Below are 27,993 nucleotides of genomic sequence, written 5' to 3'. Positions count from 1 at the left end.
AATGTATTTAACTTACCTTTCAGGACATCTTACGCCCCCAGAGTACGTTTGATCTGGCTTTTTAATTCAGTGAAGCTCAGCTGATTTCTCACTTACTAAAGGCTGTGAAGCAACTTTGTAGCTGATTATATAAAAGCACCATGAAACAACTTCACAGGAATTCCATTCACGTCTATCTGAACTTTTCAAGTAACCTCAAATTTTATTCAGTTGGGTTCAGATGGAGAAGCTTGCTCAGTCTCTTGAAAGCTCCAGTATCTGCTAAGCCCTGAAAAGAAAGGTAAAATTGATCATATTTAACAGTATGAAGCAGCAAGCAATACTCATCTCTGCCCTAAAATGTGTGAATCCAGACTCATTAGGCTGGCTGTGACCTGGAACAATTCTGATTTTTTGGAATGCCTCAAACTCAGGATGGGCTTGGGGGTAGGGAAATAATCCCTTGCCTGCAGGCTAGTTATAGGTGTTAAAAACTTAGTTCTCAGGGGGCACAGCGTGCTGCTAGTCCCTCTTAATGCAGATGTAAATGTCACAGCTGTCTTACAAAACCTTCCTAGCCTTCTCTTAGCTTGCCTGGTGTTAAAGTTAATAAAAGGCTAGAACATCCATCCTATGTTCATAAAAATTATTTCCTTAGCAGACAACAACATTGTAAGGCAAAGACAATACAGGATTTTTTTAACCATTACTGGAACATCTAAGGTTTGATGCCAGATGGTGGCATGGGGATCTAAGACAGAACTGACCCTTGGGATTTTGCACTTCATCTAGCTGGTGCTAGATTTCAGAAAGCTTGTTCATGGAAATGTAACTGAAATGTAGGCTTTAATACGCATGCTGCACTACACACAATAGATAGCATAACTGGTTTACTTGCAGAGTTGTATCAACCAACCATGATATTTTGGGGTTTGGGGGTGAGGGAAGGGAGGATAATACATACTTTGCATTTAGGAAGCTTCTTTCCCAGGTATAGAAATATTCATAGCTGAGGCTCTCCGCTGAAAATATTATGTCATTAATCTTTGAGAGGTACAGTCAATGAAAATATGGTTTGTTTCAGTAGCAGTAAAGGTAGTTCAACTGGATTCAAAGTCTCATAGATATATTACCAGTTTGTGCTGCAGACAAAACCAGACAGAAAGCAAATGCAGTTTATGAAACACCATTGTATAACATTGTGTAGTGTTTTTCAGCTAGAGTTGCCACAATTTTCATGTGCAGTATATGTTTTAAATTGTGAAATGCCACAGACTGTGAAACTTGTACACTGAAAAAATGAATGCTGCCTGTTATTAAAAAGTAATATGCATTTTTTTTTACCTGAGAGTCCAAGAGCTAGTGTTTGAAGAAGTAAAGGTTATCAACCTCTTAAATCCTAGACTGTGAGTTTTGCATGTTTGAAGAAACAGCAGCAGGCCAGTCTTGCCTCTTAAAATCCTCAATTGGTTGGTCAGAATAAATGATAAATAGCATGTTTTGGGATACTCTCAATCCGTTAGAGCTTATGGAATGTTACTGTGTTGTCTTGAGTTCTCAAACCTTCCTTTTTTGACTCTCTTGTCTCACCTCAGTATCTTAACGGTTATTTATGTCACTGTATAACAGAAAAGATATTGTAGATGTGCAGGGAATGCTATCGTCTAATTCTCAGCTTCAGAAATGGCATATCATTTTCAGACAGCTCAGGCAGTACAAATTTATCATCTTTTCTTTATTATCCAATTCACTAGTTTTGAAATAACTTTCAGAGTTAAATGCTTTGATGTTTAAAATATTCTGTTCATTTAATAAAGCCAAGCTATATCAGGATTTGCATGTCCCACTTAATTTGATCATACTTTCTGGTTTGGGGCGTGTATCTTATTTTGTTCTTTGAAATGTAAAGCTATTCCTATTTTTGTGAAGTTTGCTGATAACTGCTTTATCAGCCCTTGTTTAAGAGCTACTTCATACTTTAACATGGAAGTTTCACTGACATTTTAGGCTTAAGGTATCTATTAAAAATGGTAAACTCTAAATCTAATTTACACTGTATACATTTATAAAATTTCTGGATTACTCATGCATTGGATTTGGGGATGGGGGAGCAAATGAACCATCAGATTTGTTTCTTATGTCCCAGTAAAATAGGTCTAAGAACATGCTTGTAAATCTGGTACACTTTTATTTGAGGGACTAAATACAGATCAGACAATTCCATCAAAGGTGTACTTGCATTTCTACTTATTGCTGAGGGAATTCCTCATTCCTTTCAAATCACAAATAAAATGGACTGACAAAAATTTAAATGCTTGTCTTGCTCATGTTTTTGTGGTAGCTTTCCTTGAACTGCCGTTCTGATTGCTGTATTCTGCTTTTGTTTAGTTTCTGATCATTAAATAGTGATGATCTAAAATGAGTCAACTGTATGCTTGCAGAAAAGTCTATTTTAGCTGGCACAAGTTCTTTGGTAATATTCAAAATAGACTTTTTTTCTAATGCATTGAAAGATTTTGCTTACAAACCAGAAAACACCATGTATGGGGAAACTTAATGTGTACCAGCTGTGCAGAAACACTTTCTGCTGTGTACTTCTACAGGTCCGATTTGTGAAGAATGTGACTTCCTGGAAGGAAATGAAACCAGGATTTTACCATGGACATATATCTTACTTGGACTTTGCAAAGTATGTTACCCTTGAATTTATCTGTTGAGTAGCATAGTAGTTTAAGTTGCTTGGATCCAGCTGGAATATTAGTGCCCTCTAGTGACGGAAGTCTGACAACTGCAGTTTTGAAAAATTCACACACTGAAATTTCTATGATGAGCAATATTTGGGTTTGATTTTCACAGTTTTCTCTTGTCTTTTTGCATGATAAATGTAGCCGAGTCTCATTCAAAACTATTTATATACTAGGTTTAGTATTCCTTCTCTGAATTACAAGCTTGTTTTACTGAAAATCCTGGCTTGTCTCTGGAACACTGGCGGTTCTGCCTTAGGATTGGCTTCCCATTCTGGGAAGTTTAAGATACCTATTCTCAAATATCTTTTGTATAACAGCTAATACTACCTGCCTCTTAAGGTATGTAGTTCTTCTCTATCAGAGTATCCCTTTACACTTTATCAAAATATTAAAAGTTCTATTTTAAAGCAGTTTTCTGGCCTATAGTAATTTGACTTGCTGTAAAAAACATTGAAATAATTCTTGTGGAATTAAATCCTGCTACTTCTAAAATTAATTTAAAAGAAAATGAGGTAAAAATCTTCCCAGTGACTTCAGAGGTTCAGGATCATATCTCAATTGCAGCTTCCATGTGTTTTTTTTCTTGTCTTATTTTTGCTTCTGGATCTAAAGCGGTGATCCTCAGCAGCTCAGTCTTGTGAAACCTCCCCTTGAACTGGCAAGTCAGTTTTGCTTAAGATGCTTACTAGGCAGTGCTTCATCCTGCACTTGCAGCATGTGGAAAATGAAATTTAAAATTGAAAGTGGAATTTTCAGATCTCAGTATATTCAACTGCACAAACAATAGTAACCACTACTTTTACCTCTTGCTGGTGGTCAATCCTCAGTATTGTTTTTGTGTATTAAAACATTTATTTAATGAAATTAGGTTTTTGTATGTAGGAATTTCTTTTGTTTAGTCATTGCTTTTAATTATTCATTCTGTTATGTACACTGATTTTTCATTCTAGCTTTTTATTACAAAGAATGAGAAGAGGAAGTGAGAGCTTCATAGATTCCCAGTACAGTATATTATATAATAGAAAATGCTAAAAGCTACAGTAGTAGCTGGAAATTACCAATGGCACCAAGTAAAAACTTGAATTTTACAAAAAGTAACAGGCAAGAAGTCTTAATTGCAAATAAGCCAATAAAATAAAATGTGTCAAATTTCGTTAGCTTCCTTTCTGCCTTTTTAAAGTTAAAATGCTGCAACATTAATAAACCCTTGAACTGAATAACAGCTTTCTGGAACAACAAAGGTGAATGTTATTTTATACATTACTCACTTCATAAAGCTGAAAACACTTTCAGATACTGGAACTTTTTAAACTAAAATAATTATTTTACATCTAGAAAGCATCTAAGCAATTTCACAGATTTCTTTGATCTGCATCTTCCCTTCAGGTCTGTGTTATCCTTTTGTTTGTTGTTTGTCATCCTTTCACCTAGATGATTTAGTTTTTTCCTACAACACCTTGCTTTCTCATACTTTGGGTTTTCATTATTAAAATAATACCTTGAATACTCTCGTTGTGCTTGGCAAGGCCCACACTTTTAAGGCTGTGAGGTACGTTCTTGTAGTGAACATTCTTGTAGTTGAGACATGTAAAATATTTCAGAAAAGTCTATGCCTGCTTATACGCAGGCATCAGACTTAGGTCTGTTGTCAAATATCAGAAGTACCTCTTAAATTATGCTGAAGCTTAAAGTACTTGATTCAGTCAATGACTTACAGTATTGAGGACAGATTATCATAACCCGTCCATGTAGAAATTACAGTAACAAAAGTTTAATTATTTTTTTCCTCTTTTTTTTTAATTTCTGATCCACCCTTATTCCCTACTTTCTCTGGTAAACGGTTGGATAAAAAGTTCTTTGACAATGCAACTGCCAAATCATTATCATTATTAATAAAGTTACGATAGTAAGTGGCTTATGTTATCATACCTGAAGCTAGTTTTGCAAGGTCATGTGCAAATCCATATGAATGTACAATCCAGCACAAACATTTTCAAGGGCTTTCACCCCTTCATTTAACCCACAGATACATATTATTGATTAAGGCTGCTACTATATCAAAATGGTTTGTTATAGCCTTCTACAGCACTTGCAGTAGAGTCTGTAGAAGGGGACACGTGCATGTCTCAGGCACTTCAGTGAACCTGAAAGAGGGTGCCCTTCAAAGTCTGGACTTTGCATCAAAATGTTTGAAACATATTTTGTGGACTGTGGGGAGTAAGAGCTGGCAGACAGACAGATGTCAGCCATGCTGCCTTTAACTGCTACAGTCTGATTCATTGGTACTCTGCTAGCAAGATCTGAAGAATCAATTGCTCTTTCTGTAGCCTTTAACAATTTCTGTATCTGTAGTGCTGGTCTTTGCCAAAGTTATGCCTTTTATTGTTTTTTTCTAACTTCCTCTTTTCTGCTGCTTATTCTCTGTTTCTATTCTTCAGCTCTTCAACTTAAGATTCCTCATATGAGCAGTATCTGGTTTTATAATTTACAGAGTGCCACTTTATCAATAATGGTACTGCGTCTTAAAACTACCAGTGCTCCCTGTTTTAACCAAGCTAGGAGGCTTGAATGGCCCTCTGTCAGTGCAGAACACTTTACCAGTTTGCATGGGAACAAAAGAGAATTTTTTTTCCGGCTCCTAGCTTTACTTAAGGGCACTTGACACGCTTGCAATTTCCATTGTGATATAACCTCTTTAATGTTTGGATACCATATGTATTTGCCACAGTAATGTCTCAAATAGAAAAGAAAAGAAAACTGAGAAATGTATCGTAAAAGCTGACTTGAACATAGATCATTGAAAAGTAGCATTTGCACAAAACAGTTTTGGAGCTTTAAATCTTTCTTGTGTGTCCTATGAGCTTACCACCTCATTTCGTCAAGCTTCCTGTTTGTACCACAGTAAATCAAAATTTGCTTAGGGTAAATGTCTAAGGGAAAAATTTGTATCTTTAGATAGAGAAGTTAATATGGTTACAGATACTGTCTTAGGCTTATATTTAATAAGCATAGCCATTTGGATTCAACCTAGGTAATGGATGAGCTCTGAGCTCTGTCTTCCTTCTCTTAAGAGTTCATGTCTCTGGCAACTGGAGACCTGCCAGGAAAACCACTTGCAGCGTTGCGTAGCACAGTTCAGGAGGGCAGGAGTCAGTATCAAACTTCCCTGTCCTTATTATAAACACGTATGTGCCTACTAGACTAATTAAGGCATTTCTAGAGTCAGGATGGTTGTATAAACATTTTTAGTATCTATTGTGTGAGAATGTTTCAGTTTTGTTTGTTTCTCTAATAAAAAAGCCTAAAATCACAATCCTAGGAAAACTGAAATTGAACTGACTTTCACATCCATGTAATGCACTGGATATGAGGATGGGAGGAAGTGATCTATCTTTAAGCTTCCTCTCACCACCATCACCTCTGTATATAGATTTCAGTTGTATCAGTAGAGACAGGCTTTTAAGTATTAGATGAGAAGCTTTGATTTGGCCTTTAAAAGACTTTTTTTTTTCTCTTTTACTTTAGATTTGGTGTTAAAAAGAAACCAATTTACATAAATGTCATAAGAGATCCTATAGAACGACTAGTTTCTTATTATTACTTTCTGCGCTTTGGAGATGATTACAGACCAGGGCTACGGAGGCGAAAACAGGGGGATAAAAAGGTAAAGTACGCTTTATTATATATGTTGTTCTTATCAAAGCTAATGTGAAAACTATTTTTTAAAAAGTCCTGATAAATGCTGAATAGTTAGTGTATCAGCCTTGGTGACGATGGTGGCTTTGTAAATTATATATTCTCCCCTTCGTGTCTGTACTGGACCAGAGCATAACATTAAGTATGTTTTTGTAACCTTATAAATTCACCGTATGTTGCAATTTGTTAAGAAAAATTAAATAAAATTAAAAATTGTTTTCAGGTATTCAGAATTGTAAGTATCAAGTTAAGCTTATCCTCCTATGTAAAAAATCTACATCTCTTCTTGTTGAAGACTGAGAGAGACATTTTTCACCAAAAGCTGTAGAACTGCTGATGCTTTGGCTTTGATGTGGTTTTTTTTTTATAATTAGCAGGCAATTTTTTTAAAAAAATGTAAATATTGCAATGGAATTGTATAAAGAGTCTGCTTGAAAACTGGAGTATGACTCATACACTTCTATACTTCTTCCATCTGTCTTAGGTTGCTATAAGAGTAGTGCAGGTTAGCATATTCAAACCTTGATTACTAATACAGTTTCAGAATGGGAACATAATATATTTATTCCAGAAAGAATTTATACATCCACTGTCATGGTTTGCAGTAAGACATTTGTTGGAGCATGTTGCTTTGGACTTTTCTTAAATCAGGAAGAAAAGTAGGGTATTAAGTATATGAATATAGCTTATAAAAGTATAGTTAGAACAGTGTGGAAGCTTTTATATGCTGTAAGGGGGGGGGGGGGGGGTTGTACTTTAGAGAGCCAAACCTTTTCTAAAATTTCAGTGGCAACATTTTCTTAAACTGATGAAATTTTTCTGTAATGTTGACAATTTAGTGTAGCACTATGTGAATACCAAGAGACTTTGAAAAGAAAAAAAAAAACCCTAAGCAAAAATCACACTGAATACAGCTTAGTCTATAAACACCGTAACAACTAATAAATGTGACTAATCATTTTGTGTGCTCCCTGCCATCCAAACGGTGTTTTTTAAATACTGGGAACAGACCATTCCCTTTTTCTTTCCAGCTGATAACTAACTGCTCCTCTGTTATTTAGGGTTTGGCGCCATCTTCAGCTACTGTTTTTCAGTTTATACAGACATCCTACAGCATAGGCAGAGGAAAGCTTCAAGCAGAACAAGTTGAAATTAAGCTTAAAAACTGTGTCTCCATGGAACTGGCTACAGAGATGATTTGGTGATATGGTATCACAGAGGCATTTTTAAAAAGAGAGATAGGATCTCATCTTTTGTAACATACTCTGTTCCTTTTCATGAGGAGCATGTTTTGGCCAGTGGAATTCCTTCCTGGTGGAGGTCAACGAGTTCGAAAGCTGAGTATGCTACCAAGTCCAAGCTGTTTATAGGACTTAATATTTATTAAAAAGAGTGAAATTTTAACAGTGTTGTTTTAGTTTTGAATTAATCTGAACAGCCTTGTTAGGTAGTCACTGGGAAACATTAAGCCAAAATCCCTAATGCTACTGCTTGGTAGACTGCACTGTAAGCTCCGATTAGTTGGAAGAAGTTGAAATGCGTTCCTATTTATAATGTTTGTAATACATTGCATTAATAATTTTATGTTTTTCTATTAAAGATGCTTTTTTTCATTTTGTCACTATCATACCACTTTATTTAGGTCTGAGACTTAGTTGTTGCCGTACAGATTTAACTTGTCCTGTAAGCATCTCTAGGTCATTTGAAGTGAAATTGATTTGTTATGCCAAGTTTTAGGGTTTCTTTCATTTAAATCAGGTAATGCTATTTTTCCATGTTGTATCCAAGAAAACTACATATATAGATGGTGTCAGTTTTACATACATTAGATAAAAAATTCAGTAAGCTCAAAAATGGATTGACCCAGTTGCACTACTGTAACACTATTCTAAACTGTGTTATAGCAGATTCACTAAGAGCTCTTCAAATGAAAAGTAGGGAAGGTCAAAAATGCAATCTTTCTAATGGAAGTTAATTGTTTCTTTATTAAGTGGAAAGGAATCTCAACGTACTTTACACCCTCACCCCCTCCCAGTCCATACCACAGCATTTATATGCAAGAGTTCTTCATTCATTTTCTTTCATATACCTGTGCTTCCACAGTTATAGATAGCTTGACTCCAAGAACAGAGTCTGTAATGACAAGTGTTTCCTATAATAAAATCTCTGGATGGGATAGTCAAGGTAAGTATATAAGAGGAAGTGGGGAAGCAGGCCTGTCTTATTTCATCTTACTTAGAAAATTAATTACTTGCTTTTGTGTATTAATTATAAAATAACCTGCAGGTATAAGCAAAGAAGTCTTTCTTTTGACAGATGCCAGTTCATATTTAGTATACACATTCATAAGTTAGCAGGTGCATTTAAATAATTTAGTTCTTAGGTAATGTTGATGTTATAAAGTACTCATGATAGATCGGTGCAGAATTTCTGTAGAGAACTATGCTAGAGAAAGCATACCAATGTCTTGTTTTCCTAGTTAAGCTGTATTTTTATCTGTGGTATGTGACATGTATAAGCTGTTATAAACTTAAAGTGCAATGTGGACCAAGACACCACAGGTTAATCCCTGCTTTGGCCTGATAACAGTAGTTTTTTTCAGATTATCTCAGAAACTTCACCTCAAAACAGAAGCAAAGGACATTGTCCTTGTTCTAACACTGAATAATTAAACAAATGTATTTTTACATAGTTGTTGTGAACAGAAACTTGTAATTGTACAGAAGAAACACTTTAAAAAGTTGTCTGTGTGATCACTTATTTGTTATTAAATAATTTTTAAAAAAATCTGTCCTAGATACATGGCTTATATCTTGATTAGAAATAGCATAACTACTTACTTTATGGTGACTAGGTAAAATATTTACAAATTCTTTCCAGTGCTAATGGAGTTCTTCTTGTAACTGTGTTATTGCAGTTGAAACTCTGTGTTGCTACAGCTGTCTATCCACATAGAGCAATGTTGTATGGAATATTCTGTTATGCAGTGAACAACTTGCTTTCACTTCTTGTGATTGCCAAAACCAAATTGGCCTCTGAAATGGCAGTTATTTGTCATAATATTTAAAATGTAATGGAACATTGTTTAATCTACAACATAAAATGCACAGTGTTCTATGGTATAAAGATCCAGCTGTTCCAGTAATCCTGATGGCATTTGATGCTGTATCTTTAGTGACTTCTTTTGTAAGGGAAAAATAATGATACCAACACTTATTGACTGTTTTTGCTTGTTTTGACATATAGTGTTTATCAAGGTTATATCAAAGGTATATCAAATGTATGAGGTAAGATCAAATTGTTCATTAGTTCTAACCATAAAAGACTGTCCAAGTACTATTTTAATTGAGATGAATAGGTCCTCCTAATACCACTGTGAAAGCAAGGCTTGAAAAAATTGGGCTTTTTTCCCCTTTCATATCTTATCTTGTGTGTTTTTCTGTCCCAGCTACATTTAGCAACTAACCAGGTTGAGATGTTTGATACATATGCTAGATTTTAAAGCTTAGGTCAATTTTGTCTTTGTTCCAGACCTTTGATGAATGTGTGGCAGCTGGAGGTTCAGACTGTGCTCCAGAGAAACTTTGGCTTCAAATTCCGTTCTTCTGTGGCCACAGCTCCGAATGCTGGTAGGGGGGATAAATGTAGCTTAAGTTGTTAGTCAAGTATATCAGTGCTGAAATCTAAACTTAACAAATTTTTAATATGTAGCACAGTTGGGGAAAGTGTGAGGGACTGGACAGAGTGAAGCAGCAGGTACTTTAGTAACGTATTTTCTTTTGAAGATGCATTTTACTGAAACAGTCTTGCAGTTCTTTAAACAAGCAATATATTAGGATATTGTATCAGCAGTGCTATGAGAGAAAACACATGTTTTCAATTTTAGAAATAATTTTTGTAGATTTGGGGTCTTGACATTTTTCTCTTATGTCAGGCTACAATATCTGTCTTTCTGATTGGACATATTTTGTTCAAGTTCCTAAAGTTTCTGTGGAGAATAAAATAATTGAGATCAGGATAAATTTATCTTCTTAAACCTTTACCAGACATCTAGTAGTCAATGCTACTTAGTAGAAACTGAACAAAAGCAAATAGTGTCCATCTGTCAATGTAGCATGTTTTATAACAATGGCACAGACTTTAAAAAACTCTTTAGCAAACTAAAAAAAAAAAAAAAAAAAAAAAAAAGAAGACAAAGGACATAGATGATTTGAAGGATTCTGAGTGAAATCAAGGGCAATTATTTGTCAAAGGTACTGTTCATCCAAACATAAGCAAAGTAAATCACCACTTGGGAGCTCCTCTTTCAGTGCCTGTTGGTCATACCTATCTACACTTGGGCCAGGTGGAGAAGCAGAGAAACAAAGAACAAACTCTGAACCTGTCTTTTCACCCTGTCTAGAGCTATAAAAAGGAGGAAAAAATGTCAGTTTAATTTCTGTCTGTCGTTCAGTAGGGAAGTCTTCCCATTAAGCACAATGACTTTCTAGTTCAGAATTATGCTTGTAGGATGCAAAAGGGAAGGTGTGTTCTTACCAGAACCATTTCTGGTATCTAACGTGAAAGCGGAGAGCAAGTATTGACATTGAGAAAATGTAAATCATAAAAAATTGCGTTAATAGAGACAGTAACTCTATACACACACTTTTTTTTTTGTGGATGAATTATTAGTGAAATATCTAAAAATTTGACAAATCTAGTTAACACAGATGAGAGAAACTGGAAAGGGAAATGAAGTTAGGAATGGTTATAACTTGAAATGAGTCTTGCCTTTCCTATACAAACGTCCTGTTATGAAGTAATCTCCATCTAGGGACCAAGGATTGTTGGCTGACATCAGAATTTGCTGCAATTGTTCTCTGTCATTTTAGGAATGTGGGAAGCAGATGGGCTTTGGAACAAGCCAAATACAATCTGATTAATGAATACTTCCTAGTGGGAGTTACTGAAGAGCTTGAAGACTTTATCATGTTATTGGAGGCGGCTTTGCCCCGGTTCTTCAGGGGTGCCACAGAACTGTATCGTACAGGTATTTAAATGGTTGATTTCCATGGATTCCATGGATTTTTCATCCTCTTGTCACTTTTTAAAATGTGAATTCTTTAAACCTGGATGACTAGTTTTGAGTCTCTGCCAGGTTTGCCTCTCAGTTGGCTGATGTTCCTACAGAAGAGACAAACTCTTTAAAAGACTATCAGTTCAAATTTTTGAGGGCAGCCCAAGTATCTTCCTGCCTTACACAAATTGTAAATATTTAAGACTGGGGTAAAGGCAGTTCTGTAAGTATTCCACGCTTGAAAAATTGTGACAGGTGTTTATCAGAATGTTTTTGGAAGGTCTTGCAGGGGCAGATTTCCATTTCCTCAGAAGCCCTGCTGACGAGATCAGCTGTGCTTGATGCAACCTGGTTTGCTGTGCAAAAAGGCCCAAGGGATGCAAAGGCCCGAGTACATGCTTATCTTCCTGGGTCATAGTTAAGATGTTTGTTATATAGCTAGTAGCTCAGTTTCTGGGAGCTGGCCATGCAACTTATGACAAAGAAAAGGTCCATCTTAGCAGGGCTTCTATCTGCAAATAGAGGGAGAAAAGGCTCTGATATATAGAGTCTAGACATGTAGTATTAACAAGTTGATTCTAAAGCAACAGATAGCACTTCTTGGGGAAAATGCTGTCATCATTTTGGTCATCTTTGTCTCATGAAAGAAGTCTCTTGCTCTGCAGTTTTTAAAATTCTTAACATTTGATACCAGATTAACATCTAAATAATTAATTTTGAAAGACCAATCTTACTCCAAGTACATTATGTGGAGTAATCTTGTTCCTTAAATGAAGTGTTCATTCCCTCGGTTTATTAGAGTAAGAAGGAAGAATTGAAAGAACTGATGCAAAATTCATTAACATTTAGTGAGAGAGACTGCAATTTTCCAACCCTGCATGTTATGTTAATAAATTCTGGATTAAATTCTGTCACTTCTAATCCAGTTTATCAACATACTAAGAGTATAAAACTCTCTAAATAAAAGGACTGTAAACGTTTTTTAATCATGTGAACTTTAAAGTGAAGTTACTGCTTTCATTTTGCATTTAGGAAAGAAGTCCCATCTTAGGAAAACAACTGAGAAAAAACTTCCCACAAAAGAAACTATTGCCAAGCTACAACAGTCTGAAATCTGGAAAATGGAGAATGAGTTCTATGAATTTGCACTGGAGCAATTTCAGTTTGTCAGAGCACATGCAGTTCGGGAAAAAGATGGAGAACTGTATATTCTGGCTCAAAACTTTTTCTATGAAAAGATTTACCCTAAATCAAACTAAGAACACTATACTGTTAGATTTATGGACCTAAATCTTTGGTCACATCGTCATCTTAGTCCTCAGCCATGGAAACTAGATTGCTTGTAGACCTCCAAGACGTTTCTTTATAGATCTGAGAAAAATGGGCTGTGGATCACCTCCAGGGCGTTGGATACCAGCTAACTATGTTGGTAATCCAGAAGCAAAGGCTTCATTTCTTTTATCTAACTAGTACTTTCAGTGGGAGTTAATATCCTTTACCTGAAGAAATCTACACTTTAATTCGGAGCAATTAATATACAGCAGTTCTAGTTGAAAATATAAACAAAAAATGCTTCTGTTGATGCTCTTTTTAATTTTCATTTTTTTATTTTCATTTATACTTCTGTGAAGAGGAAATAATTTTTCCCAGCTTTCAACATGGAAATTTTGATTGTGTACAACATGAATAGTGTTAATAACTGGTTGACATCTGTGCTTTGTTTTTGTGAACCATGTCACATGATATTGATTGGGATGGTTAATCATGTTCTGCTGAGAAATGCTGCTGCTGCTGGAATTGCCCATATTTATATATGTGGTTTTATTAAAAAATTACAACTAATCATTAGTGTTAAAACATCATTTCCACGTTAATATTGTAAAAAGTTAAAGAATCAGAGCAGTGGGGTTTTTGTTTTATTTTCTATCCCCACCACCACTGACTGAGGTTGGGAAAACTATGAAGAAAGTTGGTATTGTCTGCAGTTCTAGTTGATCCTTACACAGTGGTATAAAAATCGTAAATTCAGTATTAAGTTTCTCCATGGATTCTTTGTAATAATTGTAAACTGAGGTATTGGTGAATCCATATTATGACTCCATTAGTGAGCTGTGGTATGGTTAGGGTTTTCCTACTACTTCGATACTTTTACCTGTAGAATATTTTTACTAAGGTGCTTTATAATGTGTTTTAAAGCATTGCATTTACAAAAGGAGTAAAATGCTGTAAATACTGCTTATTTTATGTATTTGGACCAAAAGGTTTAAAGTAACTAGTTTAAAGTGTTTTTTTGCACCAGTTCTGTTATGTGTGAAGTGAAAAACATCACATCTACTTCCTGGTAAACTGTTGGACATTGCTGAAATGCACTTCAGTGACCTCTCTGACTTCAATACCAGAACGTTGTCCAGGGATTCTCTTTACAGAAATGTAGTCCTTGTCCTTTTATTATGGTAAGAGGGAAAGAAGAAAAATGTCATGTGTAGTCTGGTTGAGAAAGATGCAGTGAACTTGATTGACATAATTGTATTTATGTAACTGCCTTATGTGACTGTTGTAAATTTGTGAGTTGCCATTATTAACAATGTGAAACACCTGGTAGATGAAGTAAATTGAAATTTGAGAACAGATGTTTGGGGCCACTGCATTATAGCAAATGGCAGTGGAGAACTACAAGAATTTTCCTATTGAATTTCTTAAAGATCTGAGTATTTACACATCTTACACCTGCCTTTTCTTAAAGTGCTTTTCACAGGGTTTAATGGGGGAAGGCACTGAGGAGACAAAGTAAGGAATGGTGGTAAAGGTTTAAATTCCTAAGGGATGATGCTGAAAGCTTAGTTTAAAATTACCAAGTGGAGTTTCTTTAACCAGCTTGTTCTTGTAATGAAAACAAAGGAAATGGAAAACGGTCTGTGAACTGGATGTCTGCAGCCAAAAGCAACAGCCCAATTACAGAGAGGATAATGAGAGACTATCAAGTATATCTTGCATTTTCTTTGTGTTCTTGGATTTTTCCCTTTGAATTTTAAAAATAGATCTCGCTTTGTTCTTCCCAAATAATCAGGGAATTTCCTTCTGATAGCTTACCATTTATATAGCATGAACCATGCATAAGATTTCCTGTTCTAGTTCTTGTCTATTGACGTCATTAATATTGCCAACATGTTTGGGAATAGGATGTGTGAGTTCACACGTGAAGACATGTTTCCTACCTAAGGAAAGGAACCAAGGAGTCATACACAAGAAGTAGCTAACGGAGATCTAAAAATTTTCATAAGAAAGCAGTAACTTTTTTGGAAAAAAATTAGTATTTATAATCCCAGCAAAGATTATCCACTCAGTGATAGTTTTATGTTAGGTATTATTTTGACTATGTTGTTTTCCTTCAGAATAATTTGGATCAGTTTACCTTCTTGAGTCTCCTCCAGAATTTTCAAAAGAGTACCTCTAAGAGAGCAGAAGAGTTTACTAAGTGAAAATATAAAATATTCATCTAAGTAACGAAATAGGTGTGTAGACAAATGCTTCTGTATTGACAAGAAACAAATAGGCAAAACTTCTACTGGTTTCAGTAGGGTCTACAGAAACCTCTTCTATTCTATAAGCAATTTTTAATGTTGTGTTTCTTTTTTTTCCTTCCAGGATTTAGAATTTCTTAATTATGAGTATTCAGTAACAAAAATAATAGAACAACGTAATTCTTTTTTACTTTTAAGAGCAATATATTTTTCATAGTTCATATAAGAAAACACATTTTGTTCAATCAGGTATCACTTCCTGTTCTTTGCTGTGAACTGACAGGGTTGAGACAAACAAGAATTTTAGGAATATTTTTAAAAAATGCTAGCTGCAATTGGAGAGGTATTCATTCCAGACATACTCTGAAAGTGTTGTCTGTGGAACACAGAAGGAATCAAGACTGTCTACTTTTATATCTAGTGCAACCATTAAGTCAACTGTGAACTTTTAGAATCCTTTGAATTCAGACCTATCAAACTTGGATTTCCTAAAAGACAGTTTAGGGAAAGGAGCTTTACAGATTTTTAATAACCTGGTCTTTTCATCTTGTATTCAGAAATGGAAACAATCCAAATTGTTGGTATTAAAAATATTTTACAGTATATAAACAGAATGTATCTTGTGTATTTTCCCTTAATGACTATAGTGAAAAGCAGCAATACATGGATTTTTGTTGTTGCAGGTTGTATGATCAGTAAACTTACTATGCAACCTCCTGAACATGGATCTTTTAACTGAAGTCACTGTAGTCACTGCACAGGAGTGAGATTGGCTTTTTGCAGGGCTAAGTTCGTTTGAAAGGTGCTGAAATGCTCCTATCTATCTATCTATCTATATGGTTGAGAGTAGGTTTTGTTACACTGTTCTGTACTTTTTGTACAAAATTAACAACCAGATTTTGTGCAAAACTGTAGCCCTGTTGAAACTCTTAATGTCAGCATAATGGAGCCAGGTCTGGCTGTGCTGGTAGCTACATAGCCATAACCACAGTATGCCTGGAGCACAGCGCTTGTGATACACCAGGCAGTGTTGACAGGAGAGCAAGAGTGTTTTTAGCTCCTTCCCCTAATAATTCTGCAGCCATGCAACAAGAATTTCACTCTTATTTTGTTAGTGCGTCTATAAGCAGACACAAGGCTAGGGTGCAGAATGTTCTATGTGCACGTTCCCACTTGTTCTGAGTTCATTTTCAAGCAGTCTCTCTATTAATGATACGCTGATCATGGCTTCATTTTCAAACAGGCATGGAAATTTATAGCTATACAATACAGGAGAGGAAGAAGCAGCCCATCCTGGTCATTTGAAATGCCTTTTCTGGGTAGTTAGTTTTTCTGAAGATACTTAACTATTTTTAATTTCCAGGAATAAACAGTTGCTTATTTATGGTCTCAGAGCAGTTCTATTTTATGTCAGGGAAAATTCACTTATTTTCTGTTACAATTCTGCTAAAATTTTCCATTAAGCTTACCTGGCGTTGCTAAGTGTGTATATGACAAAAAGGTAAATAGATGATGCTCTCTGAACTGTACTGCTTAAGCAGTTGGTGGAAAAGCCTGATTCAAGTGCACTGCCAATTTGGCTCTTCAGAACCGGAGCATATTTTGTGACTACTAGAGATTAAACTTAAGGAAACTGTAAGGCTGCTTAGTTGCATGGATGCTTCCTTTGCTGTAAGCCTATGCAACTATGTAACCTTTGCAGCAGTATTTATAGAACAAGCCCTCTTCCTGAGACTTTTCTGGAGCATAATTATAAATGTTCATACACTTGTACTGTCTGATATTTACATCAGCAGCTTTCTGTAGCTTCTGTAAAAAGAGACAGGTTTGTGAGCATTTCTAAAGCAGTACTGAATGTAATTTTGAAAAACATGGATTGTGCTTCATTACTTTTTTCTTTTTTAACACACACACAGCTAAATAGTGCCTTTTTTCCTCACAATCCATGTTGAAGATGCTCGCTCCCACTCACCCTACGTAAATTGATTCGTTTGTGCAATACTGTTCCAACTTGAAACCATTTTGTCACAGCTGTTTGAGAAATAATCTCCATTTTTCCTTACTATGCTGCCAGCTTTCTGTTGTTGAAGTGTTTCAGTTGATTACCTAATGCAAATGCTATAAAATAAAACACCCAGTGGGAAGGGGAAAGAAAAGAAGTCTGGTGTCCTGTCTTAATATTTGCATGTCACATTCACATTAAATGTTTTTTTTTCTGGAAGACGTTGTTATGCAGTATTGTGAACTTCGTTTGCAGCTATTGCGATTTTGGAGGGCAGGGGCAAGCTGGAGTGTAGCTCATCTGTAATAATTTCATATAGCTATAACCAAATATATTTATAGGCCTTTAGAATTTGCATTGGGCTTTCTGGCCAGAAATGTAATAAATGTGCAGAGGGTATACACTGTGCTGAAAGTGTCAATGGAGAGTTCTTAATATTAAAACTGAGATTTGTAAAAACAAAAAACCAGCATTAAAACAATGCATTGATAAATACGTGCTTCCCTGCCTGAGGGAACAAATGACCTGACCGATTACTGTGGTACTGGAAGACGCTCAGTTACTGCGGTGATGAATCTGGTATAAGAACTTGAGTAGAACAGAAATGTCATTTGCATTTGTAAGCAAGCACTTAAACCAAGAAAATATAGTGAGCATGGGTACGCTACTCTGTTTAGGATTTCTGATGTGTGCTGTAACCATTGCCCTATAAACACTCCTAGCTGCCTGCACTATGGAGCTGAACAGTCATCTGACCCAGCCGAGTTTCTTAATGCAATAGTTCCTAAAGATTTAGTTGTCAGCCTTGATGATTAAGAACCATCATGCAGTTACTCAGCAACTTCCACTTGAGGATTTTGATGGCTTTTAAATCCCCCTTTTGTTGAAAGTAGACTTTTCCCTACTTCCATCAGTGGAAGTGATAGGTGTAATTGTGCACAGGAAACAAAGTCTTTCTGCTTTTATCAGCCAGGGGGAAGTGGAGGAAAAAATTGCCTATATAAAGGTACAGGACTTCCTAAGGTCACTGCACCTCTTGCTGAAATGATGTAGTAAACAAAATGGCAGGCAAAAAAAATTACAATACAAAAAATGCTTTATTTAAAATGACAGTAGCTTCTCCTGTGAAAGACAGAATGACTGTAGCGTTACAGATATGTATTAAATACTGGTTGAACATTTTTTTTAACTGATGCTGCCATTTGCACAGGTAATTAATCTCATCGGTTGGAATTCATGGGAGGGGAGTGAAAGAAAGGAAAGGGGTTTTTTGTTCAAAGCTAGATATTTTTTTCAGGTCCTGTATTTTCATTTTCTTTATTGTTTGAATCTTGCATTTGATTTCAGTATAATTTCCTTACTTCTTAATAAAATACAAGAAGTTGCTAGTGAATGTCAAAGCAATGTCCAGATGTTTTCTTCAAGCACAAGTCCCCTGCTATGACCTCCCCCTGGCTTCATTACCACATAACACAGATGTGGTAACTTTCAATAAGAGCTAATTTAAAGGACTAATAATACTCTTTATTAAAAAAAACCTCTACAAAGAACACCTGTGGCCTAAAAATGAAGGCTTTGAGACCTTTCACCTTGTCATAATAACCAACTGCATCCTCATAAAAATGGAAAATACTGTGATAAACAGTCTCTGCCCATTTTCTGCACATTTACAAGGCTGGTCCTGAATCCACTCTCAGATTTGCTGCACACAGACATTAACTTCTCATAATAAACATGACTGTCAAAATAATTGCACAAAGAACAGCTAGTCATCTTCCTACTGAAAAAAAAAAAATCTCTCGGAGAAAAATAGATTAAAATGGTGATTCATGGGAATTGTGGTTATAGTTCAAGTATACAGCTATTGCATTCCTCTGATGCTTTAAGAAATAGTTCACTACCTTGCTGTATACATACATGTGTTGTTTCACGCTGCTATTGACATGAATTCATCTGTATTTTTCAACTAAAGAAGCATTGTATTTCAAACATAAATTCATTATTAATAAGGAATAACACTGTTCTATTTTGAGAAAGAAACATACCTAATTTGGTATGATAATTTAAATGCTCTAACTCAACCAGAACTCTGGGTTTGAAGCAGCAGTTACTGGAAAATATTATGAACTGTCTCTTTACCAAAAAAAGAAAAAAAATTAGTCTAGAGAATAATGGTCTTCTGGCCCTAAAGACGTTATTGTCTTGACAAATATTGATTGCCATTTTTAGCACAGAATAGAATTTGGCATCCTAAATCTCCTTTATTTAGAATTTAATAACTTTTAAAATGTTGCGTGACTTGGAGAATTGGCAAGGGGAAAAGGAATGCTTAACTGCTAGAGACTTGTGCAGTTACAGGCTGGCTTTGTCAAGACTGCCTCACTGCAGTGTGTAATGATGAGTGACTGCATGGGTAAACATTGTATAAAGCGGTCGATACAGTAAGAAAGGGTATATATGCATCTGTGAAGACAGTTTGTAAAGAATGCAGAGGAAAGTGCAGGCAGAAATATAAACCGCTACATGAGATTGCAGTAATTCCTTGAGTTAACAGCTATGATGGCTATCTTTGGCCTAATTATCTGCTTTGGATCTTCAGTGCCTTCCCTTGACTGAATTAATGAATTCAAAGTTGCAGCCATCAAGGCTGCCGCTATTATAAGCAAGGCCTGTACACTGACAAATGAAATGTCTCCTATTTATAACCCCAGACCAAATACCTACTTCCCGCACTTTGCTCCAGTACTACTTATAGCTAAGCTATAGATCTGGAAAAGCAGATTACGTTGACTGGGAGGCTTGTCCGCTCTGCATTTGAGGTCCTTGCTTCTTGAAGATAGAATAGTCAGTATTTGCACAATAGAAGTCACATCCATGAAGTCTGGGAGAAAGCATCTTATGTGGAGCAAAAATTGTGTGCTTTTTTTGGTGTCCATTCAGAATGAGTTCACTGGCTCGGGCAGATTCCAACCAGACATCTGTTAATACTAAAGGCTACTTCAGAGAGGCGGTCGGAAACCTGAGGTTTACTTTTAGCAAAAATTGTCGTAAACATTGTTTTTCCACAAAACTTTTCAACAAAGGTTTTGGTTTCTTGGGTTCTTTTGGGGGTCTTTTCCTAAGACAAATGGGGAATTTTTCCCTTAAAAACAGAGAAAAACAGGAAAACATCAGTGCCCCCACTACCCCAGCAAACATTCTTTGTCAGTGCCTTTTTTTTTTTTTTCCCCCCAAGTGCATGGAAAAATGTGTGAGAGCGTATGACATCTGTGTTCAGCCTCTCCCTTTTCTCAGCTGGCTCTGTGAGATAGCGTAATAGGTTTCATTCCTTCACAAGCCTTCCAAAGGACAAGTCTTATCTTGCAGGTATTGTTGTAGGACATGAGATCATGCTCCAATATGGAGTTTATCAAACTTGGTGTTTACTCAGGATCACCTTTGAGAGTCTGGTGGCAATAGAGGTCCCTGTCCTGCATGTTGGAGGTAGTGCTTGTGTATTGTGCTGAATTGGCTTGTGCACGCCAGTGACTGTGCATACAACAGTTTGGATAAATTTACCCGATATATCTGACAGTCACTTCATCTAGCAAGGATATTTAACTTGTGTATATTTTTTTTAAGTCTTTTGTGCAGGACAAGTGCCTGACAAGCTGAGAATCAGGCTGCAATCAACAGGTTTTATTAACTAAAGCTTTGCAGCCAGCTCATGTGTAACTGTGGTTCCATACCTCCTCCTCCCCAACTCACCCATCCAGGAATGTCCTCTTACATATATATGTGCACGTGTGTGTCTACACACATACAGTCATAGTTCTCATCACTTGATCGTACTGAGATAAATGGAGAGTGAATTACAAAGCCAAAAAGATTCAAAGACAGCTTTGGAAGCCAAGTTTGAAAACCTTGTCAGTAGTCAGAGGGAGCGAAGCATGCCCAGGCAGACACTCGAATGCACTTTCAAAACCCAGCTTCTTTGTGTATCTGAAATGGTCTCTCAGTGTCTGTTGAGCAGTCCAGTTTGGGGTTTAGTTGGTTCGAGTACCTAGGAAACAAATTTAAAAGAGCTTTCCACAGTGAAAGATCCTGATATTAAAGCTTATTGCTCCTTCAACAACAGTGTTTTCCAAGACAGTCGTGTACCTTGTGACTGAGAGAGGAGGGAGAAACCCTGATGTCCTGGTTTATCATAGACATTGAGGTGGTTGTTCAAATTTATTTCATCGTTTTATGTTCTGCTTATGTGTGCTGATTTAAAATCATTCTTTTTCTTGTGTTTTCTCATATGCATGAAAAAGGTGTGTTGAAAATCCAAAAGAACGTGCATTTCTCTATAGCAGTGTTGGTAGACTCTCCCCCATGCCAGTCTCATTTTGTTTATCCAAATTCCAGTTATGATTGATAACTGGAAGTCTTACTGTCTAGTTCCAAAGACACTGCAGAAGACTAGGAAATGGGGACCTGGGTATCGCAGCCATACAGGATATTCAAAATTTCTTGGAGTCTGTGATATTCCATAGCTAAAAGCAATGCAAACTAAGTGTTGTGATAACAGGATTTGTCAGTTTTTCAAACGTAGAGCCTGAATTTAGATATTTATGTTAATAAGTAGTTGTCTAATAAATTGTTCATGGGTTGTTTTTGTCAGGTTGAGCAAGTGTCAATAACTTTCTAGGAAAGGAGAATATCTAGTTTTGGTGCCAAGGTATTATCATCCGTCAACAGTTCAGCATCTGAGTTTGTAATTGTTGACTTTATTCTTTTAAAACTACCCAGAAAATTGTTTTCTGTTGTTCCTTGTTAGGAAAATACATTTCTAACAATTTTTTAAAAAATCATTTCCTCTTCATATTCTCTTCTGTAATCACATCTGCAAGAAAAATGCGAGTTAGGAACATTAATCATTTGGGAGCCTTGTGTCTAAGTCTTTGAAGACAAAGTGCTGCTTCTGCTGACTGTGGACTTTTTGCCCAGGGTGGTTTCCTCTTTCCATATAAATCAAAAAAACCCCATACTGTTGTTCTTTCCAAATCAGGTGGGGGCAGGGGGAACCCTCAAGGAACAAATAGCTGTTTTTCATGTGCTGTTGCTGCCATAAAAAACAGGCCAGCAACAGAATCTTAAAAGATTTTTGAGAAACAATCTTTAAGCAACATAAATGAAAAACAAAGCCAAGTTCTCCACCTGCCCAAAACTGGGGCAAAACCCCACCTACATGACTTCAAAAATGGATAGGATTCTGCTCTCTGAACGTCCCTTCAGATTAGGAGTGTTTCTTCGGGTTCTGCAGATCAGTTTGTAGGCTTCAGCTGCTGATACATCAGCTGTCTATAAATGCATCAGATAATAAGATTTATTAGCAACATTTGTTCATGTCTCAAATTTCTGTGAAGAATATGCAGGTGATGGGCAAAACTGGCTGCTGGGCAAAGCAGGAGGAGGCTAGTTGTGGAATATTGGTGTCTGGTTTTAGGAATGATGATTTTCCAGTCTGTCAGATGACATAGAGCATAACTGAGAAGTTTAAGCAACTTCCCCACAGTTACTCATCAGAGACAGATGTTTCACCCTGCACGTGTGAAGCAAGTAGACTAACGTAGATGGAGGAGGTGAATTCCTGCATCTTGCACTACTCGTCTTTCTACTCATCTCTAGGCATCTGTCGTCGTCATCATCTATCCAGTAGAGAAAAGGCTCTCCATCAAGTAAGAGCTTTCTTCTCCTACTTGGGAGCAGTATAGGTGCTTGTTCTTTGTAGATAACTTGGTGTAAGAGCTGTGTTAGTGTTATTGCACATAAATATTTTTATTGGCACATAAACCTATAGTGCTGTAGATCAAAAGGAAGCCTGTGTTGGTAAGTAGTATTGGCATGTGGCTGCCATAATATCTGATTACTACCAGATAGCATTGAATAGAGCCCTCCTATCCTTTGCAATGTTTTTGTTAGAAAATCTGGTACTGTTATCCTGTATCAGAGGTAAGGCACTGAAACACAAGTGGGATTTATCTGTCCTGAGAAACTGCATCTGCTGATCCTTCCTGCTGCCTGTGTGCAGGCTCGCCCCTCGCCCAGCTGCAGCGTGGGGCCGCTGCTGCTTCAGCAGGGATGCCCTGTGCAGGGGAGGGAATGGCCCAGCTGGATTCCTATTTCTGCTGGCAGCGAGAATGCTACTGCCAGCCGTTGGGTACAGAAAACAGGAACAATTTTGAGGAACGGGGCCTTGCCCTGGTGGGTATGCCTGCTGAGGTGTTTAGATATTGATTCTTGCTGAGAAAACAGCAAGATTGGGCTTTTCATTGCACTCCTAAGCCAGGAGTGTGTTGCCTGCAAATATAGCAGGGATGTTGGTGTAGGTGAATTGCCTACAGCTATGCAAGAACGTTGTGGAGGAGCCAGGACTTCGGCTGAGACCTCCTGAGCCCTGCAAGGGCTCCTATGTCTCTTCGCAAAGCTTCTTCCCATATAAATTTCCACCTTGGCATGACTAATGCTCCCAATTAACGTGTACTAACCTCTAGCATTTTAATATAATAAAATAATAAATTATGTACTTGCCTATCATGTTTCAGGCACCGGGAAGGGTCAAAGAACAGGTGTGGGTGTCTGGGGAGCACTGTATTTGCAGCACCAGTCATGAGTTATGAATCCCTTGAACTTGCTGTTGTTGGCTGAAGCCATATCAGGGTACAAGATGTTGCTCTCTGAGACTCCAAAATGAATCCTAGCCCCTGAAGTGGGAAATAAAGCAACATACAACAACTTTCTGAAAGTTGGAACTAACTCCTTTGACTCATTTGGAAAAGGGTCAGAACAGGAACAGCTGTCTGTGCTGGCAGCGTTAGGGGATTAGAGTGCAACAATTGCGCCTGCTTTTCTCTCCCTAAGTCTGATTCTTGCTTCTGAGGTTTTGTGTGATCGGAGAAGAGAAATGCCATGATTACCTTCTTCGTTTGTCCACTACATTAACCACTTTAAAAAGCAAGGAGAAAAAGATCAGAGAAGGTGATCTGATCCTTTTAGGCATCTGTAGCCATTGAGAACAGTGGTGTTTCAGAGTCCTGGCTAGTAAATGCTTCAGATAGCCTTATGGTGAAGTATGCAGCTGGTGGGAAGAACTGGGGAGATGTAGAAAACATCATGTTATATAGAACCTGCCCACTTGTGTTCCCAGACCAACATCCCTCTTATCCAAACTCTACTAATGTTTAACAGGGTAAAGACAGGTTATTTTTGCTTCATTTTGAAAAAGAAAGCAAGCATCTTCACCCACCCCAGCAAGGACTAGTCATACAGAATGAAAGCAAGAGATCATGCCAAAAACCTTTTAATTTTTTGCTATACATTCAGGCTTACATTCAACTAAAAACATGCCCAAGAACACCTGTGTCCTTGCCATGCAGTAACGCTGTCAAAAGGACTATTACCTTCCACTACACTCTAAAGAAATGCTGTTGTACCATAAATGTGCACCTGTGCAAGTTGAGCGCTGTAGCATCACATCTGCTTTTGAGAGCGATGCCCCCAGGGCTTTCCATGCCCACAGGATCGCTGCAGTCTTTTGGGGCCTCTGGGCAAACAAGAGATTTAAAGTCTGCCCAACCACTTGCTGCAAAGGCAATTGTACTGTCCTCCCCTTCCCTGATCATCCATTCTGTGGTTTGGTTTTTGAAGGGGAGACCTGCTCTCATGACCTCTGCAAGCTCTCCCCATCTCCAGAGGGGCTGGGGGTAGGTGCGCTACACAGGGCAATAACAGCTTTAAAATTGACACGTGTCTCTTTGCACTTGCTGCAATTATTTAGAAACCTGCATGTCAAATGACCCACGTTAAGCCAAAGAGCATATTACTAGGGGTGTGCTAACAGCACCAGTGCACTAAACCTCAACTGACAGCCTGACCCAGCACTGTTCTTTAAAAGGGCAGGGCCGCAGCGTTGGAGTTGGAATTCCGCTTTAATTAGGCCATTACCTGACCTTCAAAGCTGTATTTTCTTCCTCCTCTGCATGCTATGTTGGAGGAAGGGCTGCTGGAGAAGACAGGAAGAGCCTATCTGATCGTTATCGGGAGTGGACAAAAGCCATGCGTTGCCTTTTCCTTTTGACGTGTGCAATTAGTTTGGCTCGTGTGGAAGAAACATGTCAAGGTAAACGGCCGTCTCTGTCTTTCCCCTTGCTGATCCCTGGCAAGGTCCGCCATTTGCTCCTTATGTGAAAAGCTATTCAATCACCTGTTGACAGTGGTATCCCTCTCATAAAACTTGCAGCATATCCTGACAATACACCACCATTGGATACCTTTGCCCAGGCGGTGCATCAGGCGGTGGCCTGCCACTACCGTTACCGTTCGGCTGTTTTACAGGCTGAGTGCACTCCAACTCTCCTCATAAAACTTTGTTTGAACCTGGGTGTTTCTACATGTCTTTGCCCCCCCTTCAAAAGAAGCTTTTCCATTTTTATGGGGATACAAGGATCTTTCTGTCCAGGGCATGTGACCTCTGTGGTGCTCACCAGGAGCATGCTGCCATTGCCCCTGCTTCTGAGCAATCAATTCCCTCCCTCCTGGCGCAGCAGCACCCCACGGCTCTGCCACCTCCTTTGGCCTCCTTGGCAGAGATGTTGCACGTCTCCTGTGTTTGCTCCGACTTCTCGGTCTTCTCAGGCAGGGATCTGTGCTGATGCACTTACCTTTGGAAAATCGGTGAAATCAGTTCGTGCCCGGAACTGCTGTGAGTTGCTGCCAGCGCTCAGCACGTGCAGGGGACAGACACTCCGTGGCTGCGTGTTGCAGGTGACTCTCATGGAAGGCAAAAGACCCGTTTTGTGGGGCTTTTTAATAAATAGATATAAGAATTGATTTTTGTTTTTTTAAAGTTCAGTTCCCTGGATCTACGTAATGCTCTGCTTATGAGAAACAAAGTCAAAAGTAAAGCAATCCAATGCAAATGCTGAGAGGGACTTCACTTTTAATTCACCTTTTAGGCCAATTGCAACTATATTGGCTGATAGGTTTTGCCAAGGAAAGGCATTAATCTCGCTCTGTATTCGTATCTCAGAAGTGTGTGCATGTGCCCTTCCACCACTGCTGAAGGGGTGGCCCCTTGCCGCTCCCAGCGTGAACCATGGTCACAAGTCCCCGGTCATACCCTCTGTCTTGCTGCAGATTTCCTGTGTGGCCACGGGAAAGCCGTTTTAAACTCATGCTATCTCCTTTGCTTTGACCAGAAGTGCTGCTAATCCTCTTCCTTCTTGTGAAGTTGAATGTACATGAATAGCGACGGCGTTGCGGGCTGGCGGCCGCGAGGGCACTGTCTGTCCCAGGGCTGTGCGGATGGTTCCTATTTGTCCCCGCTTGGGTGCTGTACCTCAGATGCCAGTGCTCCCTGGTGTCATTTAGGACACGGTGGAGAATGTTCCAGGGCAAGGTTTGTAAACAGTGTCTTTGTTTGTTTAATCACAGGCATTTTGGTTTTTTTCTCTAAGCAATATTTGAAGGGTGATGGAGCAGCAGTTGAGCCCGTCAGGGGACGGAAATCAGATAGCGCGTTAGAAAAGGAGGGATATTCAGAGATGAGGATACTGGAAACAGCACTGGATTTTTACGGTGCTATTATACGGTTAAAAAAAGTACCTAGCTCTCTTTTATAAAGGGGAAAGTTGAGGCATGGCAATATCCAGTGGCTTCCCCACGGGCACACGGGAAATTTTTTTTGTTGACACTAACCCACGGAGAGATCTGGCCGACAAATAACAGAAGTCCTGCGCTGCCGGAGAGCCCTGGGAGCGGGGCAAGGCCCGGTCCTCACCCGCTCTTCGCCAAGGCCCCGCTCTGCGAACAGGGACCGACCCACACGCGGCCGCCCAAGTCCAGGGGCGGCCACGGGACCCCCGCCCGGGTTACCGTGCGGGCTGCTCGCCTCTCCCCCTCCCCTTCTTAGGGGGTGGCAGTTGTACCGTTACAGTGACACGACTGGTCATCGGGAAGATCATTCGTGCTTTTTATCGCGCTAACTACCGCCAAAGGGCCTGCTCTTTAATCCGACGGTGTTCGGAGCGGAACCTGGGGACAGATAGACGGTTAGCTGCCAAGCTCGCTCCTTCTCAGGCTCCGGGACCACTCGCGGGAGGCAGCTACGGGGCTGCGGGCTCAGGAGCCGGGATTGCGCCGCTCGGCGGGGACAGACTCGCTGCTCGCACCCCGCGGCCGGCGCCGCTGCCGCGCTGCCCTTTGCCCTTCGCTTCCGAGAGCGGCCCGAAGCGGTAAGGAGACGAACACCCTCACCGTCGTCGTTTCGTTTCCTTAGAGGCTGCCGTACAGCAAAACCGCCACAAAACCCCGGCGGGGGGGGGAACACCCCCCCGTGACTAACCGCGGGGCGGGGGGCAGCCGCCGGCCCTGCAGCCGCCGCCGCGCCGCCACTAGATGGCGCACAAGGAGCGGCAGCGCGGGAAAGCCGCCGCCCGCCCCCGCCCCGCCCCGCCCCGCCGGGCCCCGCCGCGCCGCGCGGCCGCCCCGGAGGCGGGGGGAGGGGGGCGCCTGCGGCCGGCACCGGCGGCGGCTTTCGGCAGCGGCAGCGGCGGAGCTGCGAGCCGGCAGCGAGGGGCAGGCGGGAACCCCTCTGGGAGAGCGGACGGGCGTTAGTTTTTCGTTCCCGGCTTGGCCCTCGTTTTGAGTGCGGCGGCTTGCTTGGTGGCTAATTGTAGCGCTAAATTGAGCCTAATTATTATAACATAATGAAGGGCTGCTTTAAGTTAAATAACGACCCTTGCACTGTATTGATGCGAATGAAGAATTAACCTTAAAAGGTTGCCGTTCTCAGAAAATGGATTGCACGCTTGGTTCTCTCTATTGATTAGTTTAGGTATTTAAAGTGCTGCATTTTATCTCACCCGCCGCCAGGTAAATTTGTCATGAAGATACTTAAAGGAGTAAATTGATGTTGTTTATTTTCCCAAACCTTTTTGGCATATTTCTTGGCTTCTTATTGCACCTTTG

General features: G+C 39.0%; 1 protein-coding gene across 1 annotated transcript in view; it reads left to right on the top strand.

The window, feature by feature from the left end:
- Nucleotides 1-17,158, top strand: part of HS2ST1 (heparan sulfate 2-O-sulfotransferase 1) — an 82,418-nt gene extending 65,260 nt beyond the window's left edge. The window contains exons 3-7 of the mRNA XM_030032931.2: nt 2,583-2,668; nt 6,252-6,390; nt 9,954-10,051; nt 11,294-11,451; nt 12,511-17,158. Coding sequence (XP_029888791.1) covers nt 2,583-2,668; nt 6,252-6,390; nt 9,954-10,051; nt 11,294-11,451; nt 12,511-12,737 — 708 coding nt within the window. The 3' untranslated portion in view covers nt 12,738-17,158. The remainder of the gene's footprint in view (nt 1-2,582; nt 2,669-6,251; nt 6,391-9,953; nt 10,052-11,293; nt 11,452-12,510) is intronic.
- The last annotated feature ends 10,835 nt before the right edge of the window (nt 17,159-27,993 follow it).

This window comes from Aquila chrysaetos, chromosome 12 (genome assembly GCF_900496995.4).
Source record: "Aquila chrysaetos chrysaetos chromosome 12, bAquChr1.4, whole genome shotgun sequence".
NCBI classification, from domain to species: domain Eukaryota; kingdom Metazoa; phylum Chordata; class Aves; order Accipitriformes; family Accipitridae; genus Aquila; species Aquila chrysaetos.
The sequence above is the reverse complement of the archived record's forward strand: the minus strand, read 5'-3'. Positions and strand labels throughout refer to the sequence as shown.